Source organism: Euprymna scolopes, chromosome 7, assembly GCF_053919585.1.
Source record: "Euprymna scolopes isolate OS-2025 chromosome 7, ASM5391958v1, whole genome shotgun sequence".
Taxonomy (NCBI): Eukaryota; Metazoa; Mollusca; class Cephalopoda; order Sepiida; family Sepiolidae; genus Euprymna; species Euprymna scolopes.
In genome coordinates this window covers 170,816,088-170,838,446 of record NC_136488.1, presented here as the reverse complement: position 1 = coordinate 170,838,446, position 22,359 = coordinate 170,816,088, and the positions used below count along the sequence as shown (strand labels likewise).

Below are 22,359 nucleotides of genomic sequence, written 5' to 3'. Positions count from 1 at the left end.
TCGTCTCTACTTTTTTCTGCTTGAGATCAACTTTCTATCGCATGAGTTTTCTTAAACTTTGTGACAAATTATTGGTTCATGTTTTGTGACAAATTATTGGTTCATGTTTTGTGACAAATTATTGGTTCATGTTTTGTGACAAATTATTGGTTCATGTTTTGTGACAAATTATTGGTTCATGTTTTGTGACAAATTATTGGTTCATGTTTTGTGACAAATTATTGGTTCATATTTTGTGACAAATTATTGGTTCATATTTTGTGACAAATTATTCGTTCATGTTTTGTGACAAATTATTCGTTCATGTTTTGTGACTAATTATTGGTTCATATTTTGTGACAAATTATTGGTTCATGTTTTGTGACAAATTATTGGTTCATATTTTGTGACAAATTATTGGTTCATGTTTTGTGTCACAATTTCTTCAGCAGTTCATACCTTTGTGTCAATCCAGATCTTTTGGCCAACAGATAATCCACTGCCACCTTTGCTGAATGGCAGGAATAAACGGCAACAATTATGATCTAGGTCGTCAACTTCATTTTTTCACAATAAACGTAATTTCTTTGTCTTAATCGTTTAATGGCCATTTTGAAACATGGTGCATAGACATGCGGGAGGATGTCAGCGGCAACAAAGGATGGCTGGCTTGTGGGAGATTAGCAGCAGCAGTGATAGCGAAAAAATGCACATATGCAAATAGGGAAGTGTGCGTGAAAAGAAGGAAAAGAAAAATACATGTGCTCAGGGCAGAAACAAAAGTCGACGTCGAAGGAAATGGATGTATAAAAATGAAGATGAGAATGGACTGGTGGCGGGAAGAAAGGGAAACGTGTGCGAGGCTAAAATGTGTCAGCAAGAGACTTTTTAAAAAGTGCCGAAAGTACCGGTAATAAAACTCTTTATTAAAAAAGAAAAAATGCTAACCCAGATTTTTATTTCCTTTGTAATGACAACGTTACAATTTTTACAACATATGTCACATGTTTTATCATCTGATTTGTTACACACGCAGATGATTGGCAGGGTTAAGTAACCAGATGATGAGTGTAGATCTGTCAAAACTGATGTCACCCGAGTTGAATAGGTCAAGTAGTTGATCTCACAGCTGCAAGGGAACTGATATAAAAAAGTGAGAAGAAAGTCAAAGAAAGAGACGGCTAAGCGTCACATAGCTGCATTATCACTGAAATCCGCCCATCCTGCTCCCACCTCCTGTCTACCGATTGAAACACGCAACACAGAGCGAGAAATAAACGAGGATTTTATCTTTTTTCTATCAAACGATTTTTTGTTGCGAGTTCGTTTTTTGGATGACGAGAAACTGCTATTCGTTCAACCCGACTTCATCACACAAAATAATCTGATGGTTCATTTTTGAGGATGCAAAGCATCCAAGCAAAAAATCCTTAGAAAAAGATATCGAACACATCTGCAGTGTGTCTAATGGTGACGGGATTCTGCATATTTATTTAGAAATAATGGCTTCAAATTATGAATCTATTCTCGAGCAGTGGAAAGATGTAAATCTGGCATCATTGATGCAAATATTAATCTACCTTTAGAGTCTTTCACTCCAAAACTAGTCACGGTCTCTGCTGCCATCCACAGAAAATGTAATATTGTGGTTTATGTGTCAACAGAAGAAAGGAAGCATACTCTGTGTTTCTGCAACCATATAAGGTCATGATAATAATCTGCAACCATATAAGGTCATGATAATAATCTACAACCATATAAGGTCATGATACTCTGTGTTTCTGCAACCATATAATAACCATGATAATAACGCCTACCACGTCACGGTTAAATATTCAAACCGTATTCAGATGTTTATGTGTGTATTTTTTGCACTTTCTACATTTGTTGTATTTTTCACTTGATTGAGTCTTGATCCCACTTTTAAGGCCATTGTTTGCTCATCATCAGCAGCAGCAATAATCATCATCATAAGCATCATCAATATTAGCATCATAATCATCATCATAATCATCATGATCATCATCATCGTATTCTCTTATCATTTCTCTCCATGCAACTCATATCCTCTGGTTAATATGGAAATTCTTTTGACGGGTTTTAACCATTTTGGATCACGGATCCTTAAAACTATGGATCCCATTAAAAAGAATGAAGCCCAAGGATACGCACTCTTTTTGCAGAGTTGGATCTCATCGCATTAAAAGTCGAACTTGTGAACTAACTTTGTCCTCGTAGCAAGGCAGGTAACTAGAGACACTACAGCAACTACCATTAATAACGTCATCAGTCAACTTTCCATTCATTCTGAAATGATAACTTGTTTACAAGACGTTGGATGGTTCTAGGGGTTAAATGCCAGGTGACATCTGTAGCTGACACCAGTCTCAAAAGTTCAGAAGCCCAAAACAACTCAAGTTGAAGCCATAAACTTGATACAACAATTTTGTTCTTTCTTTCTATCTCTCTTTATTTGTTTTTATATATATATATATATATATATATATATAGATATATATATATCTATATATATATATATAATATAAAGCTGAATGTGTGTGTGTGTGTGTGTGTGTGTGTGTCTGGTCACGAATAGGCTCCAATATGGTTGACTATTTTAAAAAACTGATTACATATAATGATAGAAGATGTATCGAGACACAGGAATGGGTATGTTTGATCTGGCAGAACGGTGGTTCATTAAAATTGTGGACAGAGGCGACAGATTTTTACAAGATCAGTATCGTTTGGCAGTTCGACCTTTCAGACGACAAATAGCGAAAAATTGTCTAAAAACATTAACATCTTCACCATCAACTAGGCACTTTTCAACAGGAGGGAGTCGCTTTTTTCGCCGATATTTTTGAAAGTCATCCTTTCCTTTCGATTGTCTAGCCTTAATTTAAACCTACATCACTTCCGGTTTGGCGGTGGTCATAACAGAAAGACGTCAGGTTTTTTTCCCGTTCTTTTCCTCCTTCGCGATACGGGTTCGAGCCTGCCTTCCTACTACCACTTTTTTTTTTTTTGCTCAACAGATGCATCCAAACACCCTGGCAACGCCAGGCTGAAATGCTAAGATATCTATAAAAGTGAAAGTGTCTGTCTGTGTACATTTTCCTATGCAATAACTCTGTCAATTTTCAGTCTACAGACTCGAAATTTGATATACAGGGTACTGAGATTTGGGAAAATCTTTGTGATCTGTTTTCGGTCAGAAATTTGGCTATTAAGGGGTCAAAATTCAACGATTTGACCTTTGAGAACTCTACCAAACTCCTCCGGCAATTTTGGGTCTAAACACTTGAAATTTTAGATATAGGTTCCTTGGACATGGATCTAACTTAATAACTTGATTTGAGCCCCAAACAATAAATTTTAAGGGGTCATAATAGGGGTCAAAGTTTTAAAAAAAAATGACCTTTTTTTTTTTTTGCTACCTCCAGACACCCGGGCTGAAATGCTAGTTTAAAAAAAAAAAATATTCAAATCTCTGAGAATATGTTTGAATTTGAAAAAACCAATTCAGTTTGTTACATTATTTTTTTTTTTTTTGTAATTTAAATTTTCAGTCATTTATTTTATCTTGCGCCAATATTACTTTGTCGGGCATAAAAGTAAACTGCGTTTCATCTACATTTGAATTTGTACTCAATTATTCTCTCAATCATGTTCAGGATTTGATCCACCAACTTTAAGCTCCTCTAATTAATTCGATCCAACTGTGTTCTAGTTGTCACCTTATTCTAAAATAAAAATAATATTTAAAAAAAATATTAAAATCCCTGAATTTGAAACAACCAATCCTGCTTGTCAAATTATCTTTATTTGATATTAATTTAATTTATATTAATTATATTAATTTAAATTTTAAGTCATTTATTTTAATGAAACAAAACAAAAAACAAACAAAAAAACAATAGCATACAGGCTCCGGAGAGCTTCACCACATAATTGAGAACAGAACCGTCAACCAGAGGGAATGTGGTTGTCCTGTTGTGCAAACATACATGTAAATTAGCAGGTTATACTGAAGTACTTGTTAATGCAATTTTTTTTTTTTTTTTTACAAGGAAGTTTTGCCGTCATCCCATCCACAGCACCTGGTATTCCGAAATGGTCACCCATGGTCAGGTTCAACATTGCTTAACTTTGTTGATCTAATGAGAACCATTGTATCAGCGTGAGTATAATACGTCTTCTGTAAAGCCTGCATAACGATTTCATAAAAACAAAAACAAATTTCTGGACGTCAGAGGAAAAAAAGATGCTAAACCGAAATAAAATCAAAAATTGAGATTTTGAGACGCGTTTCCGTAATCTGGGAGCTGCTCACTACCGAACTCTACCCAACTATTTTTTTGCAAGTTCCGATGGATCCGATAGATCTGGTCTTTTTTGAACCCATGCAAGTTCTTGAGGTGCGCAAGGAATGTACGGAAATACCGGAACCAAACTTTGTTGGTGCAATACGGGCACGAATAATAGCCGAGTTTTTCGCTGTGGATTTCTAAAATGTGTCTGCGCAGTGAGCACCGTTGTGTGAAACTATGCTTGCATTTGCGGCACTGTAAATTCTGAAAGTCGGCCAACTCTATAACCGTTTCTTCCGATGACCTCTGCGAAGACCGTTCTAAACTGCCATTGCCACTGCCCGGAGATGAATCTTGTTTAGTTTCCAAAGACAGAGGTTGTCCACCGGGATCATGCTGAATGCCATGCACTGATGCCAAGTGGCGCCGGAATGGTAAGTATGACTCATAGATTAGCGTATTTGGACAGTAGGAGCAAATGTGATGCTTGGAAAGTTCTGGTTGCTGTTGGAGAAGATTTGCATCGGGTTTGCTGGATTCGTGAATCGGCAAATATACAAGATTTTCAAGAGTCAACGATTCGGTGACACTCTCCTCCAAAGAGTCGAGGTCATCAATGTCGATTACATTCTTAGAGTCTAAGTTGTCCTCGAGGACAATCTCTGTGGCAGAAGAATTTCCATTTGAAGATAATGGTTCTGAAATGAATTCTATTTGTTTGTTTCTATTTAAATCAGAAGAATTGCTGTGTGTAATGCTGCTATTCTTTGCCGTGGAGACAGCGTGAGTGCTTGATGACAAAATCTGTTGTGCTGTAGAAATATTGTGTCTGCTTGGATCATCTGGTTTTGAGTTGTTGTCCAAGACAGTTGTAAGAGATTCAGTGCCGACAATTTTAAGCAGAGAAGTTGAATTCAAACTGTTCTGCTCCAGACAATTTGAATGACCTTCAAGATTGGAATCAATGTTAATACTAATTTTATTTGTTTGTAGTTGGCTTGTAGTTTTTTGACATGTCCGCGAGCCAAATGAAGAGGAGTTTGAATCCAATGGAGAACCTTGAGGACTTGACACCATCTCAGCAGTCTGGGAAAAAAAAACGGAAAGAAAAGACAATTAATTACCGATAGACGAGACAATCTAAGCAACACTAATGACCTCGGCTTTTAAATGAATAGTCTACAGCTTTTTTTTTGCTATGTTTTTTTTTTTTAACTTGAAACAAATACATTGAGGATATTGCCAAGGCTACTGCAAAGAACGTGAGCTCGAAAACTACTCACACGTGAGAGTATCCTGTACCGCTACAAAACCACGATACGCTCGAATGCAAGGAATATTATTGCCACATCTGGACTAGTATATCTAACATTATTCTTGCAAAAAATAAATTGGTGATTTCTTTTTTATTTAACCGGTACATGGCTGGTATTTACCCCTTCTCCCACAGCAGAAAGATGTGACACAAAGTCAGCAGGCGAGAAGAATCAAGCCAACATCTTTAAAGGAGGAGTACTCTAGCCTTTAAAAAATTGCCTGATAATACGTTTTCCGTTAAGGCTGCATCACGATTTCATAAAAACAAAAACAAATTTCTGGATGTCAGAGGAAGAAAAAAAAGATGCTAAACCGAAATAAAACCAAAAATTGATATTTTGAGGCCTTTTTCCATAATCTGGGAGCTGCTCACTGCGGAACTCTACCCAACTATTTTTTTGCAAGTTCTGGTGGATCCGATAGATCTGGTCCTTTTTGAACATTAGCAGTTCCTGGTTGGGGAGCCTCAGACAGTAAATAATAAACTTACTTCATCCAACAGAGTGGAGCCAAGGCCTGGAAGAGTAGACCTCCTAGAACTGCACTACTGAAACAGGCAAAACACTGCTCACTCATACTACATAGAAGCAAACTAGCAATAAAAAAAAAACAAAAACAAAAAAAAAAAATGCCGGGAATTATTTTCTCTATTACAGTAGATAAAGTTAGGACTTTATTTAAGTAATATACTTAATATATAATATTACTGCAAGCTTGCTTCTATTGAAAATGCTTGCTTCCTAGCTAGCCAATCAAACCATCTAATATAGTTAGTCTTATTTTCAATTATATTCGAAATATAATACAGTGACATTAGCAAAGAAAAAGTTACCTATGAAAACGAACCTCCAAAGTAAAACCTTGAATAATTATCTAAACTCGAATGTAAATTAATATTAAGCCGACTTTACAAATTGATAAAAGTTAATTATTGGATTTTAATGTTAATTTTAAGTGAAGCTCCAATGATTCAAACTCGAGATAGATAACGCCAAAAACACCCACCCATTAATATGGGAGGGGAGATTATCATCAAAAGTGTCCTGAATTGATAATTTAGCACCGGACCCTACTAAGTAGATATTAAGTCCCTTGTACCCATTCCCCTCCTCCCCATTTTTTTTTTTTTTAATGGAGAGTAGATAATACAGTGGGTGTGTTATCAGCAGCTCCAGTAACTCTCGTTTCTCCTTTTTTGTCCCTCAGTCCTCATTCAAATGAGTGATTTTTCTGACAAAGGGTAAAGAAAAAGCTGCTTTAAAGGTCGGTAGTACTTGGTGAACAGTAGTCTGAGATGTCGGAAATTTTTCTCTCTCTATGTCTATCCTTGTGGCCATGTCACTAGTAAGGGTGCTGGAGGTAAACGTTTGTCTGGCTGACATTATCCGCCTGATAGTCAGGGACCCGAACCTTGGATTAACCACTAAGGAGGCTGTCCTATCAGCAGGCGCAAAGTACTGGGGCTGCTGTATTGCCATTTGGTGAATGGATTCTGCACCATGCAGTAGTCTCTGGTGGGGTCTCTCGATGCCATACTAGTGGGTAATTGTTACGGCTTTACCTTTTCATGTGCTACAAAAAAAAAAATTTTTCCTGTCTTTTTCTCTCTTACTTTCCCTCTATGTACTGCTCTAACCAAGTATGCCGACCTATTCCACAAATCCCAAAACCTCAACATGAAATATCTCCAGAAAAAAAACTCGAACAAACCTAGAACCCCATCTTCCAACGTAGACCCCTACTACCAGGTCTCCTTCTCCAACATCAGGGGTCTATGTTCCAACCTTCCAGAGGCTGAAACCCAATTACAGGAGACAAAACCGGACATATTCTTTCTAAACGAAACTGGCATAGGGCCAACCACTTCCCTAGATGAGTTCATAATTAACGGATACTCTAATTTAACATCTAAATCTGACCCCCAACATCGCCATGGGCATGGAATATGTGCCTACATTAAAGATGGCTTCCCGTGTGGCAGGGATATCTCTAGAGAAGATCCTAATTTACCTTATATGTGCTTCCGGGTTGCACTTGCTTATACCACTGCATTTATATTTGCCCACTATCGGCCCCATAAAAGCGGAGTTACTATCTTTAAGAGTATATCTGAGAAAATAGACCACATCCTGTCTGCACATCCCTCGGCTAACATCCACATCTGTGGTGACTTCAACGTCCATAACGTGGAATGGCTGACCCATTCAAATAAGACAGACGATGAGGGGAGGTTTTGTCATGATTTTGCCATTGCTTATGACCTCACTCAGATTGTTCGCGAACCCACCCGTGTGCCCGATAGTACTGGTCAATATGCAAGCCTCCTACACCTTTTTCTCTCAACTTCCCCTGAGCTATGTTCATGTTCCATTCATTCTCCTCTAGGATCCTCCGACCACTTCGTCGTATTAGTTAAGATAAAAATGAAATGTAATAAGTCCCCAGATGTACCCCTCCACCGTACTGTATACCGATACTCTATGGCTGACTGGGATAGCTTCCGTACATTCATATCTGATTTACCTCTGCATTCCATGTTTAAAAAGGAGGTGTCCTTTATAGTATCAGATCTGACCGAATGGTTAATTGTAGGCATAGACCGATTCATACCATCTAAAAAATTCCAACAAAAACCTAACAGCCAGCCATGGTTCTCCCCAGAATGTGCTGCTGCTATCGCACACAGAAATCACTTTTTCCAGAGCTACCAACGTAATAGATGCACTGTGACTACAGCTGCTTTCAGGAACGCCAGCAACCACTGTAAAAGAGTAATAAAAAATGCAAGAGAGCTATATGCCTAGTCTGTTAAATCCAAGGTAGCTGATCAGCAGCTTGGTTCCCACCAGTTTTGGCAAATAACAAATAGGATCCTGAACAGAAGTGTGTGTTCTATCCCAACCATTATCAATGGACCAGAGGTCATCTCGTCAGCATCAGACAAGGCCAAACTATTTGCAAAGAACTTTGCAGCTAATTCTACCCTATGCGACGAAGGCCATCAACTCCTTATATTTCCTCCTATAACACAGAACACGCTAAGTAACATACAAATATCTGTGCATGAGGTCGCCAAGCTAATCAAGAACCTTGATTCCAGTAAAGCAACTGGCCCTGACGGCATCCTAATTATAGTGTTAAAAAAGCTTCAACCAGAACTTGCTCTCATACTTACAAAACTGTTTTAAGGAGAAGTGCTTTCCGACTCCCTGGAAAACCTCATCAGTATGCCCTGTATTTAAGAATTCAGGTGATAAGTCATCTCCCTCTCAGTACAGACCAATAAGTCTCCTGTGTGTTATGAGTAAGTTGCTGGAATCCATATTAAATAGAGAAATAGTAAACCACCTCAGCAGGAATAACCTTCTTAGTGACACACAATATGGTTTCCGCTCTGCAAGATCTACCGCAGATGTGCTAACGGTTATATCTCACAGGATTAGTGAATCTCTTGACAAAGGCTTTCTTTCTAGGGCAATTGCTCTTGACATATCAAAGGCCTTCGACAAGGTATGGCATAAGGGCCTACTTCACAAGATTTCCAGCTACGGTATAACTGGAAATGTTTTCTCAATCATTAAATCATTTCTCTCCGATAGGCTCATAAGAGTAGTGGTTGATGGAAAAAAATCAGAGCATGGAATATGTGCCTACATTAAAGATGGCTTCCCGTGTGGCAGGGATATCTCTAGAGAAGATCCTAATTTACCTTATATGTGCTTCCGGGTTGCACTTGCTTATACCACTGCATGTATATTTGCCCACTATCGGCCCCATAAAAGCGGAGTTACTATCTTTAAGAGTATATCTGAGAAAATAGACCACATCCTGTCTGCACATCCCTCGGCTAACATCCACATCTGTGGTGACTTCAACGTCCATAACGTGGAATGGCTGACCCATTCAAATAAGACAGACGATGAGGGGAGGTTTTGTCATGATTTTGCCATTGCTTATGACCTCACTCAGATTGTTCGCGAACCCACCCGTGTGCCCGATAGTACTGGTCAATATGCAAGCCTCCTACACCTTTTTCTCTCAACTTCCCCTGAGCTATGTTCATGTTCCGTTCATTCTCCTCTAGGATCCTCCGACCACTCCGTCATATTAGTTAAGATAAAAATGAAATGTAATAAGTCCCCAGATGTACCCCTCCACCGTACTGTATACCGATACTCTATGGCTGACTGGGATAGCTTCCGTACATTCATATCTGATTTACCTCTGCATTCCATGTTTAAAAAGGAGGTGTCCTTTATAGTATCAGATCTGACCGAATGGTTAATTGTAGGCATAGACCGATTCATACCATCTAAAAAATTCCAACAAAAACCTAACAGCCAGCCATGGTTCTCCCCAGAATGTGCTGCTGCTATCGCACACAGAAATCACTTTTTCCAGAGCTACCAACGTAATAGATGCACTGTGACTACAGCTGCTTTCAGGAACGCCAGCAACCACTGTAAAAGAGTAATAAAAAATGCAAGAGAGCTATATGCCTAGTCTGTTAAATCCAAGGTAGCTGATCAGCGGCTTGGTTCCCACCAGTTTTGGCAAATAACAAATAGGATCCTGAACAGAAGTGTGTGTTCTATCCCAACCATTATCAATGGACCAGAGGTCATCTCGTCAGCATCAGACAAGGCCAAACTATTTGCAAAGAACTTTGCAGCTAATTCTACCCTATGCGACGAAGGCCATCAACTCCTTATATTTCCTCCTATAACACAGAACACGCTAAGTAACATACAAATATCTGTGCATGAGGTCGCCAAGCTAATCAAGAACCTTGATTCCAGTAAAGCAACTGGCCCTGACGGCATCCTAATTATAGTGTTAAAAAAGCTTCAACCAGAACTTGCTCTCATACTTACAAAACTGTTTTAAGGAGAAGTGCTTTCCGACTCCCTGGAAAACCTCATCAGTATGCCCTGTATTTAAGAATTCAGGTGATAAGTCATCTCCCTCTCAGTACAGACCAATAAGTCTCCTGTGTGTTATGAGTAAGTTGCTGGAATCCATATTAAATAGAGAAATAGTAAACCACCTCAGCAGGAATAACCTTCTTAGTGACACACAATATGGTTTCCGCTCTGCAAGATCTACCGCAGATGTGCTAACGGTTATATCTCACAGGATTAGTGAATCTCTTGACAAAGGCTTTCTTTCTAGGGCAATTGCTCTTGACATATCAAAGGCCTTCGACAAGGTATGGCATAAGGGCCTACTTCACAAGATTTCCAGCTACGGTATAACTGGAAATGTTTTCTCAATCATTAAATCATTTCTCTCCGATAGGCTCATAAGAGTAGTGGTTGATGGAAAAAAATCAGAGGCCTGCAGTATTAATGCTGGAGTCCCTCAAGGGTCAATCCTGGGCCCAACTCTCTTCCTGATCTACATCAATGATCTCCCTAAACACATACTTAAATCATTCGTTGACATCTATGCTGATGACGCGACCAACATGGCAACACATCAAAGGCTGTAAATGACAAAGTTCTCTCTGATTCTCTCTCTTTTGATCTCGAGCGCGTGGTCCAGTGGGGGAAGACGTGGCTGGTTACCTTTAATCCATCTAAAACCAAACTCCTATCTTTACATCATCAACGCTCTGATCCCCATCTGGCATCAATTGAAATGGATGCCTCTCATCTAGGAGAAGCCCCATGTTTTGACAACCTTCTGGGTTTCTCCTTTACTCCTGATCTGAAATGGAACACGTACATCAAATCTGTTGCCAAGGTCGCTGGAAAGATGGTGGGATCCGTCTACCGCTCCAGAAGATATCTCACTACTGATGCAATTCTCTATCTATATAAAAGCCAAGTACGTCCAAGGATGAAATACTGCTGCCATATCTGGGCAGGATCTGCTAAAAACAGCCTATCCTGCCTTGACAGAGTACAAAACAGACTTCGTGGCTTAGTGGGGGATGCCCTTTTCTCTACCCTGCAACCTCTCTATCACAGAAGAGATGTTGCGAGCCTATCCTTGTTTTATCGTTATTTCCATGGTAGGTGCTCGTCTGAACTCCAATCCCTTGTCCCCCCTCGCCAATCGTTCACGAGAAACACCCGTCTGGCTGAAACTACTGTCAACAATTTTCCCCACTCTTTATCTGTGCCTAAATCCAAACATAGATTCCATGAGCAAAGCTTGTTTCTTAGAACTGCACACCAGTGGAACTCTCTGCCGCTTGCCTGTTTCCCACCTGACTACAACTTGGACGTCTTCAAGTCCAACATAAACAAACTCCTGACAAACCGTCCCCTTAAGTACGACACTCTATCAAAACCCCCAATACTAATGATTACTACAATACTATCTCATTGATTACTGTACACGCAATAACCCTTATCCCTGAGTGGCCTTCGGGCCTTGATAAGTGGTGACCTCCATGTAAAAAAACAAAAAAAAACAGGAATGTTAACTAGATAAACAGGAATATGTGACAAAGAAGATTCAGATTTGTGTATTGATGACGTAATGAGAAAGAAAGTTATTTTATTTACACATAGAGTTTAGTCAGTTTGGAGTCAGAGTTGGTGAGACACAACTGAACTGACGAGGAGAGTTAGCGACCTGGTGGCTATGGCGTCTGTATGCTCGCAAAGTTGTCCGGCGTACGACATAGTGAAAAATGCAGAATAAGACAAGCGTACGAATTTCCAAATGAGGGAAACATTCTGGGAATAAAAGTTACAATAAAGCGATTGACAGTTAAAATTACATGAAAACACAAAAGTGGCCATTACTTAAAAAATATATTTGGAAATTTCATAAAATTATGGAAATAACACACCTTGTTATGCTCCCCCAGTGTACAAACTTTCACTCTTCTATGTTTTTTATTTATTTCTAAATAAAAAAAAAATGTAATAAAGTGATTCGTACAGTTTAATACTAAAAAAAAAAATGCAACCGAAACTAGCATCCAATCTTGCGAAGCTGTTTAATCAATGTCTTTGAAAACCTCAGTCAATATTTAAAAATACTGGAGATCAGTCTTCCGCATCCCAGTACAGACCAATTGTTCTTCTGTCATGAGTAAATTGCTTGAATCTGTATTAAATAGAGAAATTGTCAACCACTTCAGCAAAAATAACTTACTCAGCGACAAGCAATATGGTTTCCATTCTGTGAAATCTACAGCTGATGTAATGACTAATTTCATATAGGATCAGTGAATCTATTGACGATAGTTTCCTTTCTAGAGGAATAGATCTGGAAATATCAAAGGCATTTGATAGAGTTTGGCATAAAAGTCTACTTCATAAGACTTCCAGCTTTGGAATATCTGGAAATGTCTTCTCAACCATCGAATCTTTTCTCTCTGATAGATTTATACAAATAGTCGTCGATGGGCAGAAGTCTGAAGATCAAAGTATCAATGCTGACATGTCTCAGGGATCTGTAAATTTTTTTTGACTTGCGATGGGGGGGTATGAGACGAATGGATTCGCCAATCATTTTTATAACCAACGGCTATGCTAAACAACCAATCAAAACGTCGCAAAATTATTACAAAAATTGTTGAATTTTGGATTCAATCAGTTCGCCGTTTGCTACGTCACGGACCGCATTTAATTCTTTGCCGCCATCTTGATTACTGATCTGAACTATGCCGCCATCTTGGTTACTGATCTGAACTACGCCGCCATCTTGGTTACTGATCTGAACTACGCCGCCATCTTGGTTACTGATTTGAACTACGCTGCCATCTTTGCTCAACATAATACCTCAGAACTTAAGAGGTTAACTATGCGACGGACTGCATTTGATTCTTGGTCGCCATCTTGGTTACTGATCTGAACTACGCCGCCATCTTTGTTCAACACAATGTCTCAAAACTTAACAGGATCAATCCTGGGTTCATCTCTTTTCCTTATCTTTATCAATGGTCTCCCAAATCACATTCTAAATTCATTTGTCAACACATACGCAGACGACACTACCATCTATGGCAACACTTCAAAGGCCATTAATGACAAACATCTCTTTGAGTCTCTCTTCTCTGTCCTTAAACACATGGTACAAAAAAAAGGCGTCTGCTTAATTTTAATGCATCCAAAAACCAAGTTTTTTTTCTTTTCACCACAAATGCTCTGATCCCCACTTGCCCCCAATTGATATGAATGATTTTGTCTTAAAAGAGCTCCCTGCTTCTAACTTTCACTCCTAACGTTACATCAAATCTGTTGCCAAGGTCATTGGAAAAATGGTTGCATCATTCTACCGCTCCAGAAAGCATCTCACTCCCGACACGATCCTTTATCTGTATGAGAGCCAGATACGTCTTAAAATAGAATACTGTTGCTCAGAGCATCTTATTCTGCCTCGACAAAAGTTCCAAACTGGCTTTGAAACCAAGTAGGTGACGCCTTTTTCTTCTCTCCACAACCTCTTCCCCAGAGAAGAGATGTGAGCGTGTCTCTATATCGTTATTTTCATAGCAAGTGCTTGTCTGAACTTCAATCTCTGCCCCCCCCCTGCTAAACTTTCAAAAAAAAAAAACCACTCAACTAGCTACAACCACTATCAAGAGTTTTCTCAATCCCAACACAATCCCGTAGAAGAACCAAATACATCCTAAATGGAGTATATTCCATATCTGAGAAAGTACTGCCTGGAGCATCCTATCCTGCTTTCACTAGCTTTGAAACTTTCCTTATACCTCTTTCCCACATAATAACCTGTATCTGCTCTGTCATTATTTTTATGGCAAGTGTTTGTCATAGCTTCAATCTATGCTCCCTCCCCCAAACTTTCACCAAAAACACTTGACTAACTACAACCACTATCAACAATTTCTCCCACTTTCTATCTGTGCTTAAATCTAAACTCATATTCCATGAACAAAACTTCTTTTTTCAAATTGACAACCTATGGAACTCTGTTCTGCTAATCTGCTTTCCAACTGACTACAACATGGTTGTCTTCGAGTCCAATGTAAAGTTCTTGTTGAGTCATCTCCTTAAATAATCTAATTCTGAAAAAAAAAAAAACACACTCACACGCAAGGGGTAATAAATACACACATGATTTGCACAAAAGATTTGCGACGGAGAGATGAATATTTTTATGACTTATCATAGTCATAAAAAATTTACTAATCTTGCTTTCATTCGCCGAAAAACAATACCATCTGATTGTTATATATTAGCCTCCCGGAAGATGCCTTTGCTAATAATCGATTGAAAGATTTACTATTATTATTAAACGATCAATGTTTAAAAACGGAAGTTATTGTTCTGAAAGAAAATTATTATGATTATCGTATGAAAATCAGATTGTGTTACAAGGACAAATAATGTTTAGAAGTTTTGGAATGCAGTGGAGATCTTAGGAACAATAAACAAATATCAAATACGTAAACCAAATAAGCTTTTAAACTTATGTATAAGCAATAAATTTGGTTAGAGAAAACGTGACTGAGAAGTTACAAGTTAGGTATTTGTGTAGTCGAATGACGTAAGCACAAGAGATTAGTTTTAATATATACAGATGAGTTAGTTAGAAAAAGGGGGAGTTGAAGAGGAGATGTTGTATAGTTCAGATAGGACTTAGAAGTCGCGAGAAGAGTTAGACTCTCTTATGACACTAGGAAGCAGCATATTCCAAGATAGGTGTAAAATGCGAACAGAACGTTGTAATCTCTAAAGACACTGCTTGCCTTTGGTATTCCTTTCCTGCTTCCTGTTTCTTCAACAGCACCAACATACAAAAAATTTTAACATAATTTTAACAAAAATCTTTCAACTCAACTCCCCACCTAGATTTCCCCATATAAATTTAACCCACATGTTTCAGTGACAATATGTCTTGTTTGCAGTGAAGTTTTTTCTTTAAAAAAAAAAACAAAAAAAACAAAACAAGTACAAAACTCCTCAGCTTAACAACAATTGAAACAAATACATTGAGGATATTGCCTAGGCTGCTGCAAAGAAGGTGGATTCTCTTTACCATGCTAGAAAACTACTCACACCTGATAACATCTTGTATTTCTACAAAGTCACCATTCAGCATGCGTGGAGTATTTTGTTACATTTAGGGTGATGCATCTGTCACGAGTCTCTCCCTCTCAGACAAGCTACAAAAGAAAGAGTCTCATATCTAATAGGTCCCGTACTATCAGCCAAGCTCCAATTTCTGCCCCTGTGGCACAATGGAGAGTGCCCCTTTTTGGGGGAACTGGGGACTTCTACATTAATGAATCTTGTGCCTAACTTGTCTGTACTTGTGAGGTGCAAATGTGGTAAGCAGGTGTTTGTGATTTTGAAAATGTTCTGCTATGACTCCAGCCAAGAATGACAGTTTGTTTATAATATTGAACCAAGGCAAAACGATATGAGACCTTAAAATTTGAAAGATTAAACCCGAAAGAACTCATGGAAATAAAAACAAAACAATGTTTAAATGTTATGTATGAATATCCCTCCCTTCCCTCTCTCTTTCTCTATTTCTCTCTTTCACTCCCTCTTTCTCTCTTTCAATGAAGAAAGAGAGAATTAAATATAATTTGATTGTTTTTAAATCAGTTGAAGCTTGGACTTTGCACGCACCAGGCACATAACAGTTTGGTGTGCAGGCAATACGTCGACTGAACATGCTCCCTCATTGTTAATTGTAAAATAAATTATATATTTTTATAAAAATGCACTTGTTCGCTATTTTTGTACAAGTGTTTGATTTCAGCATGACGTCCCTGCCATTAATGCGATGATGGAAATGCTGCATGTAATGATGCAATGAAGACTCAAGAAGGGACTCATGCCAGCCAGGTATAGCCGACGACATATCAACCCATTGTGTCGATGTTTCCATGTGCCTATTGTTTTATATCGTGTCTAACGCCCGGGGAGCTGGTTTTGTTCCTAGGATGTTTCTCAACCAAGTAACACTCCCCTAGAAACGATACTCCATCGCCACAATGCTGTATTCCTGTGTCTGTTTTACAAATACTTTAATGGAATATGTTCTGATGAACTCATCACACTTGTGCCCCCTCGATGTACATACTCCAGACTAACCTAAGCAGCAAAATCCCACCCCTTCACAGTAGAGATCCCGAGATGCCAGAAAGCCTTCTACTCTAATAGTTTCTTTCCTTGGACTTATAGATTTTCAAATTTCCTCCCTTGTTTCCTGCTTCCCTGGCTGTACTAATCTGCAGAAGTTTAAATGTAATGTGAACAAACAAATTGCTGCTCAACTCCCCTCAGTTCCCGGTTAGGCACGATCTCAAATAGTAACCCCTTATGTTTGGAATGGTAATATGCCTTATTTGCAGTAAAAAAAGATTGCGAAAAAAAGTCACAAAATACAAACCATGTTTTTAGCGTTTGTCGAAACATTTTTGTTTTTTCTTGCGGTATCCACATTCTCCGATGCTTCAACAGGTGACGTAATTCGGACCACATAATCCTCCAGTAATTTAGCTCGATCGTCGACTATATTATCCTGTTCTACTTCCTGCGTCAAATTTAAGACCGTTTTCAAATTACTTTTACTCTCTATCGTCTCATTCATTTGTGTGACGTAATTCTCCAAATACTGGAAATGGTCGGAAGTGGACAAAGCATTTTGGTCGATAAATTCATTTATCGCAACATCCTTTTCTTGCAGCGTCGCAGGTGGCGTCGAATCTTGAGACGATATGTTAGTGATGAAAGTTACGTTTTTGAACGTCTCTGAACGCAATGATTGATCATATGCACTGATGCTGACCGATTTCTCGATGGGCTTCAGGCATAAACTTTTACGGTGGAGGATGAAGCCGGTGAGGGCACGGAATAAATTTCGGCAGAGTTTGCATTCAAGAATGATGTCGGACTCATTGTAGATGTAGTGTTTCTCCTCTGGCGAGCCATGGAGCATCTTAGTGAGGATCTGGTCGATCACTTTTGTACCCATCTTTGTTGGGATTATCCACCAATCGTATTTTAGACGAGACGAGAAGTTCACAACGGGCCATCGGCACTCATTCTATTTAGATTATTTCTGCAAATAGAAAAAAAAAACAAGGATATTGAGTTCATCTAATCTGAAAATTATATTTCAAACTTAAGCATGACAGTTTAGTTTGGTTGTTTTGTTTTCCGGCATATCAACCTTTTTTGGGTTTTTTACTGCAGAATGTTTAAAGTTGTTTATATATTAATATGTTTATTCATGGTATTAAATCATGTTGCTTTGTAGAGAAAAATTGTTACTTATTTGGGAGGGAGTGTAACAGAGTGCGTACAAGCACATGGAAAAATATCAGTAGCAGTTGTAAGATAGCTGGCTTGCGAAGATATTAGCAGCAGTAGCAAAAATAAGCACATATGCAAATTAAGAAATGTGCGCGAGCTTGCGTGACAAGAAAAAGAAAAAAAAGACACCATGTGGTCAGAGAAGCAAAAGGCGTGTTGAAGAAAATAGTCAATAGAGAGTCGCCAACCTGATAGGTCCTGAACTGTCATCTAAGCTTCAGCCTCTGTCCCATCGACGAAATGTGGCATCCCTCTGCCTGTTCTACAAGTATTTCAATGGTGAATGCTCTGACGAACTGCAAGCACTTGTACCCGTTCGACGTAAATACCCCCCGACAAACCCGACAAGAAGCAAAATCCCACCCTTTCACAGTTGAGATCCGTAGATGTAAGAGAGCCTTTTACTTCAGTAGTTTCTTCCCCAGAACCGCTAGACTTTGGAATTCCCTTCCGGGTTCCTGCTTCCCCCAACTGTACTGACATGCAGAAGTTCAAGTGTAACGTGAACTGACATTTTGCTGCCCAACTCCCCACATAGTACCCCTGTAGTTTATGTCCCTAATAGTAGCCCCCTACATCAAAGTGGCAATATGCCTTGTTTGGGGTGAAATTACAATAAAAAAGACATGTAAAAATCAAAGATGAGAAATGGCCGGTGTGTGGTTGGAGAGAAGAAAAGTGTACGCTGGGCGAGATGAATGTGTGGCCCTTTGGTGATGGCAAGAGCCTTTTAAGCTGGTGTTGAGATGGCAGGGTTGATGTAGCAACATTGATTCCAATTTATTTGGAAAGCAATACACTAGACGTCTACATGGAAATGGAGGATACAGACCAGACAATTGTCGAAAGTATCAAGAACAGATTAAAGACCACATTTTCAGAGAGCATTTTTGAGGCATAGAATAAACTTAGAATCGGTGGATGTATATGCAGCAGAAATAAGGCATCTAGCTGAATATACTGGATTGTTAAGTTGGCTGTCACGAGTGGTTTTCCTGTTTATGGAACTAACTGGGATTGAAACCATGGAGGTTGAGGAAATTTTGAGTCATGCCAGAGTGCTGGCAAAACATCCCAGTGAACTGTTGGGGCAGTTTCAGCCTTTACGGTAAACAATCTCAGCAGAGAGCTGCAGACGGCAAGAATACAAAGTCGTAAATTTACCAGTAAATGCTTCGGATGTCAAGGAAACCACCTGATGAGAGATTGTAGAGAGCTGCAACTAGGCATTACCTGTTTTCGGTGGCCAGGGTTAGAGTTAGATAGTAAGGATTGTGCTTCGCTTACTGGGAAACAAGTAAAGGGGTGCTATTGCACCAGTAGTCACCCTTTTAATACTGGAAAGATGTGTGAGAGTTTGTTGCCACAGATAGTGGTCACTGTTAATGAGAAGAGGGCTACAACCCTTGTTGATACTGGCTGTATAATTATGCTTGTCGCTACAAGTGTTTCTGATTCTTGAATGGAGCCAGCAATATTAGAGTAGTAGATGGCAGAGAGGTGGAGTGTTGTGGAGAGGCCGATGCCGAGATCGTTGTGAGGAATATGCCGTTGCAAGTGATTGTGCTAAACAGGCTTATTGTGGGAATTGACACATGGTATTGGGCCTAGATGTGATAGACTGACTGGGAAAAGCTACAATTGCTAAAAGCCAGGTCAAGTTTGGCAATACTATCCAACCAACAAAACCCAGGCCATGTCAGATTGAGGATGAAAATTTTCAAGCCTATTTCGATGGTGACAAGTGGACAGTGGCGATGGAACACAGAATCACCTGTGTTGACAAACTAGGTTAACCTTCTTCAGATGTATTATGGATCCCCTGTTTCAGTAGCAGGTTGGTGATAGTGGCTCAGTGGTTAATGACACAGACTGATAACCTGGCTGTGCCAAGTTCGAATCCAGATCATTTTACAAAAATACTTTTGCATAGAGATGTTAGCAACCTTCACATGGTCCCTCCTATAAGCACCTGATGTCTTTCTAGAAAGAATTCTAACTAGAAAGATATGAGAGAAACGAATGGCAAAAAAAAAAATAATAATTCATTCGAAATAAATGATGCTTAACAACAACAGAGAAGTGATCTCTGTAAAATATTCAATGTTTATTGGTTGAAATACCAATTGGTCAATTATATCAAAATAATCAATATCGATCAGTTGCAGATAATCGACTGCAACCAATTGGAAGAGTTTATGCTGGGAACCGAGCACCTGTTGGCATAAAGAATCTGCCAGTGAGAAATGTATTACTCCAAATTCGCTATTTCTTGCAAGAAATAAAACAAAAAGGTTTCAAAGACAAGCCGACAAATTATCAGCACGGTTTTTTCTCTGAAAATCAACTCCTTATTTTCTATTGCAAAAGTTTACACATACAAAGAGAATCTCTCTGCTATTCTAGACAATTATTGATAGGCGAAACATCATATTCTTTTTTCTGGTGGTAAATGTTCCTCTTTATTGTCATTATATATATATATATATATATATATATATATATATATATATATATATATATTCTCTCTGCTTCACTTTTTGTTATCAAGATCTTTGACTTACTTGCAGTTTCATCAAATACTTTTGTATGCAAAATCCGATCCCGCATTTTTGCTAATTCCTACCCTCTGATGAGAACGAAAGTATTTCTTCGAAACTCCACGGATTAAGGACTATCCACTTATTAAGTGTTTCCTTTTCAGATTAAATATGTTTTTAACTCTTTTTCAAAGTGTTTTTTAACATGTTTTATTAACTATTTGCTCTGATATGTATATATATATATATTAGTGATGGGATGATTCCAAAATTCTTTCTGATTCCCATACAATCACTGATTCTGTTTTAAATTCCCTATTCCGATACAATCACTGATTCTGATTCTTTTACAATCACTAAATATTTATTTGTTGTTTTTCTTTAGATTACCATCAAAACCCATTGCATATATTTTCGCGAACATAAAAATACACTTGTGTAGGTGATGTATACATTTTTATTTTGTTTGTAACTTAAAATCAATACATATTTATCATTTTATCTTTAGTAGCTGTAATGGAAAATTCAATTTTAAACAAAAATAAATATTAAACAATTGCAAGAATCGTTTTTGGCGTCGGAAAATAGTCACAATTTTATCCGATTCTGATACCTTAAAAAATTCTGATTTTCTCGATTCCAATTAATCATCCCAACACACACACACACACATATATATATATATATATATAACTACTTCATTTACTCACATAAATATACGAAAGTATAGATTTATGCGTAAACTTTAAGTATTTACTTCAAAAGTGATCAATACGTAGGTAGAGCTAGTTAGTAATTTATAAAATATACATGGCGATTAAGCTACACTGAATATTCCGCGTTTCATCCACTCTAGGACTCTTCAGGCTTATGCATAAGCCTGAGGAATCCTAGAGTGGATGAAACGCCGAATATAATCGCCATATATTTTTTATAAATTACTATATATATATATATATATATATATATATATATATATATATATATATATATATATATATATATATATATATATTATTTCCACAGTCAAACAACTATATTGTAGCCTATACATTGTACGAATGTGTTTTGGTGAAAGGAATATAAATGTTTAACTGTGATGTTATAGAGGCCAATAGATGCTATTAGGTAGACAATCAGCTAGAGTTGGTTAAGACTAGACTCTCCCTATGCCCGCCCCCCCTTCTCCGCCCTTTTGGGGCGTTGTACCATATTTTATATACATATTTTTATGTAAATAAATATCGCGAGAGACTCATTTGGCCAAACGAACTCTCATCAATCATAATATTGCTACATAGATTTCTTGCGGGGAACAAAATCTGGCTGTGGCCACTTGACTACTGGCATATCAACAAACAAGACAGACTGCTAAACACAGCGACAACTTATACGCAATCTCACGAACTCACACACATACGGACAAAACAACACTTTCTTCGTCTAGACATTTTTGACTCTAACTCTTTCCTTTTTAATTCTTTACTTTTGGTTGTTTAATCAAATCGTAAACAAAGTTGGTATAATTACATATGGATAGATTTTTGGCCCCTTTTCCACACCACCATCGACATCAATACGAAAACCAAAACAAACCCTCAAAACAGAACCGGTGTTAAATGAGTTGGTTTAAAACACAAATAGCCTCAAAACGCAACATCCAATATTTGTAATAAATAAATACTTACGATTTAATATTTTTTAAAAAAGAAAGACATTCGTCGGTTAAATTTTTTTTTACATTGTTAAAAAATAAAATATCTACAAGAGTCGATTTCAACTTACGGAATAAACAGGAAGTTGTAAGAATTATGGGAAACGGTGTAAAGAATAAAAATGTCCCCTTTAAAAGGAAAGTCCGGTTGAAAACAAAATATTAAATTATTAAATGAATAATAAAATAATTCAAGTAATTTAACGCACAAACAAATGTATCTTACAACGATAATACTA

General features: G+C 38.0%; 1 protein-coding gene across 3 annotated transcripts; it reads right to left on the bottom strand.

The window, feature by feature from the left end:
• Positions 1 to 4,030: 4,030 nt before the first annotated feature.
• Positions 4,031 to 22,238, bottom strand: LOC145280141 (uncharacterized). 3 transcript variants are annotated; one of them, XM_080131906.1, is made up of 3 exons: positions 22,095 to 22,238; positions 16,941 to 17,612; positions 4,031 to 5,378 (listed from the first exon to the last, which is right to left on the bottom strand). In XM_080131906.1, the coding sequence occupies exons 2-3, from the start codon at positions 17,523 to 17,525 to the stop codon at positions 4,266 to 4,268; spliced, it is 1,698 nt and encodes a 565-aa protein (XP_079988032.1). In that variant the 5' UTR covers positions 17,526 to 17,612; positions 22,095 to 22,238; the 3' UTR covers positions 4,031 to 4,265. The 3 variants fall into 3 exon arrangements, with proteins under 3 accessions (XP_079988032.1, XP_079988034.1, XP_079988033.1); XM_080131908.1 differs by having other exon boundaries at positions 22,192 to 22,235; XM_080131907.1 differs by lacking the exon at positions 22,095 to 22,238 and adding an exon at positions 21,937 to 22,009.
• Positions 22,239 to 22,359: the final 121 nt, after the last annotated feature.

Excerpts from the sequence above, each read along its gene's own strand:
- LOC145280141 (XM_080131906.1), bottom strand. The coding sequence starts at position 17,525 with ATGGGTACAAAAGTGATCGACCAGATCCTCACTAAGATGCTCCATGGC. Across the intron at positions 5,379-16,940 it reads CGACAAACGCTAAAAACATG|ACTGCTGAGATGGTGTCAAG; the intron begins GTTTGTATTTTG and ends TTTTTTTCCCAG.